Genomic DNA, 13,664 nt, shown 5'->3' on the forward strand with positions numbered 1-13,664 from the left:
CAATTTCAAGAACACAATTTAAGAATATCAAACCTTCAACTTTCTAGAACGAATTTAATGCTGAAATTAACATGATTGGTGTGTAGGTGAACGAACCCAACACTATGGAATCTTACATACCTTTTAGGGATCAAACCCATGACGAAAATCTGCAACAAAACTCAGAACCTCGACGAACGCCTTGATCCTTTCCTCTTTTCTACTCTTTTCTCTTCTTGAACTCTCAACTAAAACCCTAGGCGTATATTAGGGTTATAAAACTGAACCTAATCAGATTAGACCCCTAAAACCTTACTAAAAATGAATTTAACCTGATTGGGTAAGGAAAAGACCAAAATACCCCTTACTATTTTCGGGTAACTTTCCTTAATTGGACAGCCTGACTTAAAAAGGGAATATCTCACTCATTCGAACTCGAAACTTAGCAAATTCAGTGGGTTGGAAAGATAATTCAAAGACCTTTAATTTGATATCTTATAGCCCACTTAACTTATCATGTACTGAATGTTAATGTCGTTTGAAGTTAACCCAAAACTTAGAAGAACTTAGGAATGACTTGAATGAACTCTCTTTAGTTCTTCTTGGAACTCAAAGTGCTACATCTAATGACCTTAACACTTAGGAAAATAATAAATTCCTTGGTGAAATCTCACTCAATACTAAGAACGGTTCGAGTCTTAGTTCAAAAATTTCCTGGGGTGTTACACATGTAGTATTAAATTCCTTTGCATTACTACTACCTAGAAATCTATGGTATTAATAATACGCTCCTCAAATAGACAATACAAACATTAGCTATATATAGCATGAAAAAGTGTATCAAACAAGAGACTACTAATACATAAAATTAATACATGTATTATTTTTACTAATATAGACAACTGTGTATTAGGCATTTAAATTTTATGTCGAATGCAATCCATAAAAAAATAGGATAAATGGTGGGTCCTTTGTCTGTGGGCTTAGTTTGAGAGTCCCCCAACCCCACAAAGACAAAAGTTCATGAATGGTCAGGAAAGAGAGCAAAGGTGAGAGAGACCCTTTGGGCCTGGGGATGCAGGCATGTGTTTCAGTGGGGGACACTCATCAAAGACTCTTCACAAAAAAAATGATTTTTTTAATTAAAAAAATCTTCCCACAGAACCCCACTTGATGAATTATTGAGTGAATGACAGAAAAAAAAAAAACTGCAAATATTAAAGTGGTGAGAACCCAAGATACTCCATAGGTGAAAGATGTAATCACAAAGATTATTTAAAGCCATTTTTAGTTATATATATATTTTTACTTTATTGTACTTTTCTCCTTCTACTTGTTGTTTCAACATGCCTAAATCTACAAGAGCTTATGAATGTGTTAAAAAAGCTTGGCATAGTGATACACACCAACCAATCAGAGGTTCCTTTATTCAAGAAATTTTCAGGTACTGTTTTTTTTCTTCTTTTTCAACATCATTTTGAGGAATTTTGTTTAAGATTTCTTATGTTTTTCTTGAGTGGGTAGGATTGTGAATGAGGTTCATGGCTCAGCAACAAAGAAGAATATGGAATGGCAAGAGAAGCTTCCTATAGTTGTTTTTAGAGCTGAGGAAATTATGTATTCCAAAGCCAATTCTGAGGTTTTTGCTTTTCCCCTTCTTCTGATTAACTTTATTTATTTGTAATTATGTGTTGTTTATATGTATGTTGTTTGTTTAGGCTGAGTATATGGATCTTAAAACACTTTGGGATAGATTGAATGATGCTATTGACACTATCATTAGAAGAGAATACAAAGATGAATCTAAGTCTAGAGGCCTCTTACAACCTTGTATTGAAGGTACCCTAAATTGAAAATTCTGGTTTGATATAGTAGTAATTGTTTGTTATGTTGATTTGAGCTAATCATCTTTTTCGCTTTCTTCGTAGCTGCTTTGCATTTGATCTCACCAAAAAGAATAAGGAACACTTGTCCAAGATATTATCCAACTCCACAGGCTAATGGAAATTCACATGACAGAAACAGAGAAAATCCTTTTCCTAACATTCAATTTTTCTCAAAACTCAAAAATTCAAACCCACAATCTAACAAAATGCTTCCTTTCTCAACTCTGAAATTACCAATGCAGACTACCCGTACTTCGCCTTCTTCTTGTTCTATATATCCTTTGTATAATGGTTGTCAATCTGAACCTTCCGGTCCCAAATTTGGCTCCACAAGTGATGACAAATCAAATGCTCAGCTTATGGATGAGAACAAGAAGATTGCTCTAAGAAATACTCTGTCATGTAACTTAAACGCGTCAAGTGAAACTTCTCGGACAGATTTTGAAGATGTTTCTGAAAATCAGACTGTAATAGGGTGTGATTTATCGCTGCGTTTGGGTTCGTTTTTGGTTCCCTGCACTAGAGTTGAGAACGCTTTATGTGAGGATGAAAAAGCTGGTGATGTATGCAAGTTGAATGATCTATCTCCACAGTTCAACAGAGGGTTGTCATTCTTTTTGAACGAAAATGCTGATAAAAACCAGTTTGAATCATCTTCAATGAGTTCAGATAGTCAAAATTTGAATATAAAGTCAGTTTTGGCGAAGAGAAAGCATGGTGAGGATCAGCAGATATATTGGCCAGTGAAGCGTCCTTTTAACAAATTCAGGTCCTAGATTAACAACTTAGGTTTCAGTATTTCTCTTGACAAATTTGGATGTAGTAGTTTTGCATTTCCTTTTGATGAGGTTTGTTTGTATGTCCCTAATTTTGAAGTGTTAATTACTACTAATATTCAATGTGTTCCAAGAATCATGATGTGTATTCTTGCATAAAACTCCACTTATTGAAGAACCAAAGCCAAAATGGTCCCAAAATCAGACTACAATATAAACAGTAGCAGTAATTATGTTGGGAGAGTCAGGATAAAGTGATTGATAGAGGCCTTAGTGCTTTATAAGTGAATTAAGTGTCTTTTTCACAGAAGTGTTGATATTCAAATCCATGAAGAATGATCAAGTGCTACTTTTCTTTGATTCTTCATTGAGTATATATGTACTTTAATAAGAGGTAGGGGCATTTTCTTGCTTAAAACCAACTGGGATTGTATATTCAAGATCCATGATTAAAGACAATGGTCCTAGAAAAACTTAACTATATACACTGTTGATGTACTGAAGCAGTGATCAATAAGAGATGAAGTTATGGATGGATTGGGACCTTGTTGCTTTTCAACTAAATTGAAAGGTCATTTTACAAGAACTGCTCATTGAAATGGGGATAAATGGACCCCCTTCCACTAGTATTTCTCTTTCTTTTCTTTTTTTTTTTGGGTTTTTCATTTGGTGTCAGGTATTCACATTAGAGTCCGATTAAATTCAAATTCGTGTCGAGAAGTCTCACATTTGGGGTATAACGCTCCCTAACAAAGACGACTACATATCCATGGAGACTCGAACCCGAAACCTCTGATTAAGGATGAAAAAGTACTTACCATTCCATCAAAATCCTTGTTGGTCCCTTCTACTAGTATTTCCTTTTGAGCAAACCAAAGACTGCACTTTTGCACATGACCTGCTTTCTTTTATGGTCCGCCCAACACGTATACAATTTCTTTTAACTTGTTTTAAAATTTCATTTTGGCAGTCCAGCTAAATTTTGTTTCATTTTTCATGTACCATTTAAATACAAAATGTTGAGTGCTGACTAAACAAATTGGGGAGATTGAAGCGTACGATGGGTGTTTTATAACACTAACTAGTATATGTACCCATGCGTTGTGCGGCTATATATGAATTTATGATTAATTTAATTTCATGAAACATCAATTAGTTGAAATATTTTTACATATTTGTCCTTTATTATTTTTATGTTGTATTGATATATTAATATATTTTTCATATTAACAATTTATTAGTCAAAAATATTTCACATGAAAGGTAAAATATCATAAGACTAAATGACATGTTAATATATTTTGCATATATTTTTTTTCAAATTCAAAAGATTCAAAATATTCTTTACATTCTTAAATTTGTGTCAAACGATAATAGAAAAGTAATTTAAAATAGAGTCAATATAAAATAATGTCATATAATAATAGAAACATGTTCATGATATATACATTTTTTATTAATCATTGAAAATAACTAATCACAAATACTGAATAAGTTACTTTTAAACTTTCGAAAAAGAAAATAATAATTTAACTTTTTATCAATGATTATATGTCGAGGAACTTATCAATTTTTCTAGTATTCTATTATAGTAATTATTGCGTAAATTCCTTTTATGACTATTATAAAATTTATCATAATTTTTAGTACTTATTATTTTAATACAACGTGTAATCTTTATTTATTATTTTCTTCAAACTGTTATTTTTGTTTAATCATAAAAAATAATACTTACAACAATTTATGTTTTTATTAACTTAAATATATTTCAATACAACTTATAATGTTTACTTACTATTTTCTTCCTGGTGTTATTTTCTTTAGTCATATAGCAATAATACATACAACAATTTAATTTTTTATTAACACAAATACCTTTAGTAATAATTCTTCTAATGTTCTATTAATAATAATGATCGAAATTATTTATGATTACTATTAAAGTTTCTACATAATTGAGTTAAAAATTGAGGTAACGTATAAATAAAAATATTTTTGAACAAACAAAATAATTGCATGCACTATTAGAGAGTACCTTCTAGTTATATAATTATCTTACAATTATGATAAAGTCAGAAAAGTGTAACTATCTTCAAAAACTATGAATATTAAATTCAAAATTTGAACTTTTAATTAGTAAGTTTCAATTATTTAAAAAATTACAAATTTCTTTATAATTTTTTTTTAAAGAGAAGGCCAAAAAGGCCCATTTTATTAAAAAAAAAAATACACCTCCCGTGATATGGTCTGGATCAACCGGCCATTTAACAGAAAGAACAAAACAATTAAAAAATAATTAAGAAACCCAACTTAAAAGAGCAAAGGAAAGAATAAAAAATTGACATTCTCATAAAGGAAAGTGAGGCGATCTCTTGCTGCGTCAATCAGTCTTCTTCTTCAGCTGCTCGCCTTGAAAAATAATTTTAAAATAACTAATTTATCATTTTAAAAATAATTTTATAATCCCTAATAAAATTTATATAAATTCTATATTTTTTAAAAATGTCTGCATTCCATGTTATAAAAAAAATATCTTGATTTTGAATTCGCTTTGATATAATATTTTGAAACACGTTACTATTTGTCTCGATCTTCTATACAATGGTGCATATTCTGTATATTTAATATTTAGAATAGTTGTATATTCTATAGGTTTGAAAGTTCTAAATTTCAAAGACAAACCATTTATTTTAAGTATAGTAACAATTTAAAAAAATTATATTTTAAATAAAATTTAACTTAACAAATGAACAATATTTTGTTCATACTTTAATATTTTATCACTCACAAGTATATTACTAAAAAGCTATAAGAAAGTGGAATAATATGCATAAATCATGATATTCTACATTTATCGATACATTATATTAATAATTCCATAGCAATTAAGATATTCAATTGCACATATTTAGCATTTTAAAAATGTGAATATATCACCAATAATCCAACAATCAAAAACATGTTAGTGTAAATGATTGAGTAAAAATTTACAGAAAATGAAAAAAAAAGTATTAGAATAACTTCACTAAAATTAAATTTAAAAAATAACGTACAATCTAAAAAAAAAATATGAATCGCCGTAAAAATATCAAAGATTACAAATGTAAATAAATAAAAATATAAAACTCATTTGATTTAAAGAATTTAAGTACATAATATCACAAAAAATAAATCAAATTGAATGAAATAAACTAAAAAGTCACAATAAGACATTATACTTATCAATATCATTATTTGCAGAGGATTTTCAGTTTGATAAATATTGTTCTTCTTTTGCTTGGACTTTCACTTTTTTATTTGCAAATATATTCAAATTTTCTTCGGCTAGCCATCAAATAATCTATCTATTCACCCCATAAACAATGAAGATAAGAAGAATGAAACTAATTTAACAAATAACATTACACATTTGAAGAAGAATAGATTCATGGTTCAATTATCTGATTTAAAGAATTTATGTACAAAATATGACAAAAACAAATCAAATTGAATAAAATGAACCAAATTTTTTTTTCACAAAAAGACATTATAGATCTAACAATATCATCATTTGCAGAAGATTTTCATTTTGATAAATATTGTTCTTCTTCTTCTTGGACTTTCACTTCGTTATTTGCAAGTATATTCAAACATTTTTTTTGGGCTAGCCCACAAATAATCTACCTATTCGCTCCATAAAAAGATGAAGACAAGAAGAATGGAAAGAATTCAACAAATAATACTATACATTTGAAGAAGAATAAGATCAATTAGTTTTTTTAATGAACTTTATTTATGTATATATAAGGAATAGAGATAATGGGTAGAGTAGTTTTAGGTAACCACTTTAAATTCAAATTCAAAAAGTAACTACTTTGCCATTTTTTTAAAATTAGTTACGTGAGTTGGTTACTTATTTTGAAAAAAACACATTTAAAATATATTTTTTTATTTTTTAAAAACTAAAGTATATCTTCATTTAACAGATTTTCTTATTGTGCAGGTAGTTTTGCTATTTATTTATTTAAAATGATTGATGCACGTTTTTTATTTTATTTTTTCTTTGTTACATTTTCTATTACTATAACCTATTTTAACATTTTTTTACTCTTTTGTCCGTTGGTATTTTATTTTTATTTTTTTGTATTTTAAATAGTTTGTTTAAAATTTATTTATTTATTTATTTTTATTTTATTTTTGTGGTGTTGACATGTGTCATTCTAATTCTAATTCTAATTATTGACACATGTCTATATTTGTTTATTTAATTATTGATTATTAATTATTTAAAATACTAAAAATTTGTGGTGCTGACATGTGCCATTTTTTCTTCTCCTTTTGTATATAGATAGATATTCGGTATTATTATTATTAATAACCTTCTCCCCTATTTATTTTCTTTATCTTCTCTTGAATCCCATTTTTTCCTTCATCTATACTGCTTATTTATTTATTTTCTTCATCTACCTCCTTTTTTATTCATCTCTGTCTGTGCTAAAGATAATATTTATTTTTTAAAATTACATAATTTATTTTTTATATAAAATTTAAAGTATCAGTTATATTCTATGTTATAAAGGACTAAATAAAATGTTAGAATAATCCGTAAAGAGCTAGATTGAGAAAAATGATACCATATCAATATTTAAAATTATAATTACTGGAATGATGAAAAATATTTTATTCATGCAACAAAAATTGAAAAAAGATGGATGTATTCACAGTAACATAAACTCGATGTTTATATTAACTTGTATCACTAATCGATCTCAACAATAGATTTGTAATTAATTGAATATAGTTATTTAATATATATTCTTATATTGCTTAAAGATGATAAATGAATACAATTAATGTAAATGTCATGTTATTTGATTATATGTCTTTTTATTCTTTTAATGTTTGTCTAACATATGTTGAAAACTTATAATAGATAAAAAGAAATTGTGTTTAAATAATACATGAAAAAATGAAGTTGGAGAATTAGAATGAAATAAAATTGAGTTGAATTTACCAAAATGAAACATAAAAGGCAAGTTAAAGGAGCTGTACATGTATTTGGCCTTTTTTTGCTGTTGGATGAGTGACTTTCACACTTCATAGACCATGATACATAGCATGCCTTATACTCTCTTCTTCTTCTTTTTTTTTCTTTGATTTTTTTATTTGGTGTTCGATAATCATATTAAATTTTGAATCATGTAAAGTCTGAGACCTCTGATTAAAAATGAAGAAATATTTATCACTATACCACAATCTTTGTTAGTATCTGATAGTATCTTAATTCTAAAGCTGACCCGCCACAAATTTTGACATCTTTTACCTGAACTTCACAAGAAATTAAATAGGTCCCTTTGGGGTGACATGAGACATTGTACATTGATACATTCACAAGTTGTGGGTGCCACTCTTTGTGCAACTATATATTTATAACTAGTCGCAAGACCAAAATCGAAAGGCAAGTCGATTCGATATGATTTTTGTTACTTCGATTAAGTCGATTAATCCTTTTATTTATGGTGAATTTAGTATTCTAGCATGAAATTGTAAATTTAGACTTTAATTTTAATATTTGGGAACCTAGAAACCCCACAAAAATGGGTTCTTAAATATATGAACGGTCAAGAGAGGTTAATAGAATTAAAACTTCATGAATCAGATTGAGTTGATCATGAAAACCTCCGATTTGATAGAATAATCCGTTAATTATTCGTTAGACCTTCTAAAAAAGTAGAATTAGGTGGGTTTAAATATCCAAGAACTTCGTTTGAGTAAATAGGGGGTTAAAATGACCTTATACTTTATTTGTATTAGACTTTGAGCATTCTATAAGGCATTGAGAAAAGGGAGGACTGATAATTTAGCTTGTTCGCTTCCAATTCGTCGGGTGAGCCAGAATATGGTTTACTTGAAATTGGACGACATTGCTTAATTGCTTATATGTAATGTGAGTTCTATTGCATGTTGATTGGTATTGGGCATAGTTGTTGTTGTTTATGATGGAATTAAGTGTTGCTTTGTAAGTTTAAGCATGCAAATCGTTGAATTGATTATTTGTTGATGTTATGAATGATGATCTTGTGTCTACGTTATGCTTGATGTGTTGCCCTGAGTGGTAACTAGAGAGATTAGCATATTGAAATATGCAGGTAAAGTGAGTATATAACCACTCTATGGATGATGAGTGACTCAAGTTTGATGTGAGCTTTGTAAGAGTAATTTATGCAGGCTCGGATACCATGTTGGTATGATAAATGTACACCTAGGGTCCCCCTATAGGTCATGACTAGATGGACAAGATTAAGACCCTTTAGCATTTGTATATACATGATAGTGAGACTTATGATTCTAAGAGGTGTGTTAGTGATTCCTGGCATGTGCAATGATTATGCAATTGCAAGGCCAAGGTAGATATGATTTTCATTTGGCTTGTTACATTTTGACAATTGTGTTGAATTGACTTGTAGCATTTTGACAAGCGTGTGATGATTTAATTATACTGATAAATTATATTTATTAATGATTGTTGTTCAGTGTTTCATGATTTTACATGATAGTTAAGGTCTAATAATCTTAAAAGAGGAATATATATGTGACTCATATAAAATGATTTCACTTATAATCACGAAGTGTGAATGAACTATCTTATACTTTGTTGATTAATTGCCTCAGTTACTGCAGTAACTAGTCAATCGAAGTTGCTGGATTTGCTCCATCTTTGTAGCCATCTTCAGCAGCAATTTAAGTTAGTTGTTGTTGTTTAGGAATTAAATTGTTATTTTTAAGATTTTGTTTATCATGGAATCATGTGCAAAGTAGTTGCTAGATATAGGCTTTAGTTATTGCATTTTTCTGTATTTAAACAACATTTCAGTTCTATGAAAAATAATCTTTCCCAAGAAGATATTTCTTCTCTTCTTCTTGCTTTTATTTATGTTTATAGAGTTGAAGTTCAGCCTAAAAACTCCAACATACTTGATAAATTTGTGGATAATGGAGTTGAGTTGAAATCATATGAGATAGGTCGTAGTTTTGTCTGTCCTTGAGCAGAGGGATTTTCACGTGAACTCTTGTGTTATTATTTTCCGCACTATTATTCTTTCAAAAGACCTGGTCCATGACTAATAGTGAACGCATATTTTCTATCATCGATGCACAACATTCAACCAAATAATGTAACAAGTCTTAACGTTACACCAAAAATGCAGATTCACTGAACATCACAACACCCAAAAGAATACTAACAAGTCCATTTTACCGAGAAAATGCTAATTTTTATTAATGTTTTCAATTTTGGTGTTTAGTGTTCATATTGGTATCATGTTAATGATACATAACATTCTTGAAGCACCTTTATGACGCAGGCTAATATATTTGATGTAGCATCTCTAACAGCATCAGAGTGTACGGTGTCTCGAATCAGTATGCTCATATTTGCAAATTGGCAGTACTGTAATACAGATTCACACTACTAGGCAAATTAAATGTACATTCTAAAGTGTAGAAGTAGTAGAAGAAGAAGAAAAAGGTGATGATGTCAAAGATGATGACGAAGAAGACAACAAGTAGCTCAAGTTGAACTCTATCTGCAATCGATGATGAAGTGATACATAAGAAACTGTCTCCTTTTTCTCTTGCTCCTCCAGTTCCTTTAGAGGGATAGCCGCGAGGAATCTCTTGATGAATTCTCTGCAGCATTCTTTCCCCTTGCATATCATCTCTTCCTTATCCTTAGTATCATTTTTCTGTGACTTCTCTTCTGCAACATTCTCATATATCATTGTGTTATCGTCAAACCTTAAAATATATGCTTTGCTGCAACCCTCATATAGCCTTTCTCCCAATGTATCAATAATGTAATAAGAATTTTCTTCCACCTTCAATACGAAGAAATGATCGTTCCAACTTATAATATAAACTCTAGGTTCAAATTCAATACCATCTGTGACACTACTAATCTTGTCCCATATCTGATCAAATGACATTACCCCTTGTAATGAGTCAAATTTCTCCGGGATGAAGAATCCAACAAATGATTGATCATGCGAGATGGATAAAGGTCGAATACCAGCATGCAGGACAGTCTCTAAATCAAAGTGCTTGTTTGGGAAATCATTGATGTAAGTATCATTTTGGCATAGTTTTCTCCATTCCGCGGAACCTTGTAGTATGAGGTTATCAAATTCTGGTCTCGTGGGCATTGCAACTCTATTCGATTGCAGCCAATGGGAGATAACAGCTACTAGTGCTGTGCATGCACTCTCTCCAGCAGCCTTATCGCTGCATTGGTCGAAAGATGCAAAGAAGACCTCGGTTTTGAGCTTCGTTTGCCTATCCCTACTCTGTAATTCCTTTACTTCCCAAGCAGGCTCATTTTGGTGGCTTGATTCAGCAGAAGGTTCAGCCTTCTCTACAATCTGTTAGTGAAAAATGCACAAGTATCAGAGGGGGAATGTTTCATATTATACGAAATTTTTTAGTTTAGGATAAAATTTGTACTTTTATCCAGCCTAAACACAACAGAATTAACTCATTGGTACTTTTTTTATTACTATTTATTAACAAGCTAAGGTAGATGTAGTTTATAGGAATGTTCGATAATGTGACATTGCCTACAACAAAGAGTTACAAGTTCAGATGAATATACAGCTCACAACCAAACATGTACAACTATTTGATTGTGAAATTTGACCTTGACTTATTCCGAATTTCATATAATGGATGATAATGACAACACATATATTTGGACAAAATTAATCTTGGAAGACAGAGTTGCCAACACATTTGTTTTCGCCAAACTTGAAAAGTTTCAAAAGAAAGTTACCAAAATTGAAATCTTAACAAAGAAAGCATTATTATTCAAATCTATCATTATCGTTTCAATTATTGTGTAAGTAATGAGATGTTTAAGAATAAATAAAGTGTAGTTGAACCAAATCCCTTTTTGACCAAGGCTATTAAATATTGTTTTCGTTAAACAAATAAGCAAATAGAGACATAATATAGGACTGAGTCATTAGTGTGTGTTAGGTGTTTTTGTAAATGTACCTGTTGATTGAGTTGTGAGTCAACACCAAAGCTACAAGTCCTCTTAATCAATGCTTCTTCTTTACTCGGTCTGATGGGTCTCAGACTTAATCGCCTTCTCTTCCAAGAGAACCACCCAACTTTCTTGACTAAGTCAGGCTGAGTTTCTGAACTCGACTCAATTGCCTTCGGTACCTCTGCTTCAAATGTAGATGACTCATCTTCTTGACTCAGCTTGTATCCCTTTCTGTCACATACGCTACTACTCTTTGCTAAACATTGCAGCTGTCTCGACTCGTTCCAGTCACGGACACAGCCTACCGACTCTTTCATCTCACCAAATGTAATGTTGACCTGCAGTTATTTGAAATTTGACAAAGTCAGAATAATAATAATCATCACAACAGATGGGGTAATTAAAAATACAACCAGGCTTCCTTGTATTTATTTAAAAATTCCTTTACAGACGAACATGATTTATTCATTTTCAAGAAAAACTATGCTTGGAAAATATATTCAAAGATAAATAATTGAGTTCATTATCAGTCATTATCCCTTTTGAAAATATATTCAAAGATAAACAATCGCACTAGACATTTTTCAATTGATCTAGCTAATGAAGAAGAAGATGATGAAACTTACATGGAGGATAGCTGATACGGAAGTTTTACCAATATTTAAAGTTATTGGAAGCTTCTCTTCAACAAGACACATCCTTTTAGCAGCCAATTCAGCTACATTAACAACCACTTTCCCAATCACCACCATTTTCTCAAAACTAGTTGCGTACAAGACATTAAAATAAACATCCCAGGGCGAATATTTTAGACTCTGATAACAACCAGAAACCTCTGTAAAGCAACAAACATTCTCAAACTCATCTGCATCATTATCCCATTTAACAGAATTGTCTTTCATAAATCTCCGACTTGTGAAATCTTTCTTATATTTATAAAATTGGACTAAACCAAACTTGGATTCTCCTTTCCATTTCATCTCTATTGTCATCATCTTCACCTTTCTTGATTCTTGATTTTCCTTATCCAAATCATCAACTCCTAATTCTAGCTTCAATGGCCTCATTTTCACCTTATACTTCCTAGTCACCGCCATTTCAAAAATAAAAACACAGAAATAAATGTGTATGTAAGAGAAGATACATATAATATAGTTTCCTTAATAAGCAATAAAACAGAGGAATGAAGGAAATGAGAAAATGTATTCTCTCCGTTCTATTTTATGTGACACATTTTTTTATTTAATTCTATTTAAAAAAAATCATTTTATTATAATTAAAAATAATAACAATTTTTGTCTTTAATGAAATAATTTTTAATCATAAAATAATTTAAGATTAATTTAAATCACAAATCTTAATTTTATTTTCTTAAATATTATATCAAATCAAACGATAGACATATAAAATGGAACAAAGAGGTAGTAAATTAAGAAAAGGAGAGGTGTGGTGTCATTGGACCAATGAAGAAGGAACACGTTAACGCGGGAAAGGAATTTCAACACGTGGGGAGTACGCGTGTGTACCAAATCATCTCATAGATTTGGAATATTCGTGTAAAAAAAAAAAAACACGAGAAGACTGCATATTTTTGTTTTAGATTTTGTTTTTGTTCCATCCCAATCCCATCCCTTTTCTTTCACGTCTTCGCCTCTTTTCTAAACGTGTTAAATTAAATTGGTGTTCTAAGGGGTCGTTTAGTTCCATTGTTATATTTTTATTATTTTCTTTCATTTACATTTATTTGTTTTAGTTGGTTGGACAAAAGTTTTTTAAATTTTATTGTTCTCAACTAAAAATATGAATAATGTATTAAAATATTATTCAATCTTGTGATCTTAAATATGCATTGTGAGATATTGTTAAATTATAAAAAGAACATTTTTTTAAGTGGTCTGAATATAAAAGTTAGACACATGTATTGAAAACAACGATAACACCTTTCATGTTTTGCACAAATACTGTAAACCCTTAGATAATATTTAATAAATAATAAATCTT

At 30.0% G+C, this 13,664-nt stretch overlaps 2 protein-coding genes across 2 annotated transcripts; one reads left to right on the forward strand and one right to left on the reverse strand.

Moving 5' to 3' along the window:
- The first annotated feature begins 1,198 nt into the window (after positions 1-1,198).
- Positions 1,199-2,777, forward strand: LOC125841775 (uncharacterized). The gene is made up of 4 exons (XM_049520942.1): positions 1,199-1,423; positions 1,504-1,618; positions 1,698-1,818; positions 1,908-2,777. The coding sequence occupies exons 1-4, from the start codon at positions 1,326-1,328 to the stop codon at positions 2,639-2,641; spliced, it is 1,068 nt and encodes a 355-aa protein (XP_049376899.1). The 5' UTR covers positions 1,199-1,325; the 3' UTR covers positions 2,642-2,777.
- Positions 2,778-10,110: 7,333 nt separating this feature from the next.
- LOC125843282 (uncharacterized) lies at positions 10,111-12,760 on the reverse strand. The gene is made up of 3 exons (XM_049522505.1): positions 12,290-12,760; positions 11,669-12,001; positions 10,111-11,037 (listed from the first exon to the last, which is right to left on the reverse strand). The coding sequence occupies exons 1-3, from the start codon at positions 12,758-12,760 to the stop codon at positions 10,114-10,116; spliced, it is 1,728 nt and encodes a 575-aa protein (XP_049378462.1). The 3' UTR covers positions 10,111-10,113.
- Between the last annotated feature and the right edge of the window lie 904 nt (positions 12,761-13,664).

The sequence above is a fragment of the Solanum stenotomum genome, chromosome 10 (assembly GCF_019186545.1).
Source record: "Solanum stenotomum isolate F172 chromosome 10, ASM1918654v1, whole genome shotgun sequence".
Classification (NCBI taxonomy): Eukaryota; Viridiplantae; Streptophyta; class Magnoliopsida; order Solanales; family Solanaceae; genus Solanum; species Solanum stenotomum.

What these genes read in the sequence shown, in the direction of transcription:
- LOC125841775 (XM_049520942.1), top strand. Translation starts at nt 1,326, where the DNA reads ATGCCTAAATCTACAAGAGCTTATGAATGTGTTAAAAAAGCTTGGCAT. An exon ending in TTTATTCAAGAAATTTTCAG is followed by an intron (nt 1,424 to 1,503) that starts GTACTGTTTTTT and finishes TTGAGTGGGTAG; the next exon opens with GATTGTGAATGAGGTTCATG. An exon ending in ATTCCAAAGCCAATTCTGAG is followed by an intron (nt 1,619 to 1,697) that starts GTTTTTGCTTTT and finishes TTGTTTGTTTAG; the next exon opens with GCTGAGTATATGGATCTTAA.
- LOC125843282 (XM_049522505.1), bottom strand. Translation starts at nt 12,760, where the DNA reads ATGGCGGTGACTAGGAAGTATAAGGTGAAAATGAGGCCATTGAAGCTA. An exon ending in CCGTATCAGCTATCCTCCAT is followed by an intron (nt 12,002 to 12,289) that starts GTAAGTTTCATC and finishes AAATAACTGCAG; the next exon opens with GTCAACATTACATTTGGTGA. An exon ending in ACTCACAACTCAATCAACAG is followed by an intron (nt 11,038 to 11,668) that starts GTACATTTACAA and finishes TTTCACTAACAG; the next exon opens with ATTGTAGAGAAGGCTGAACC.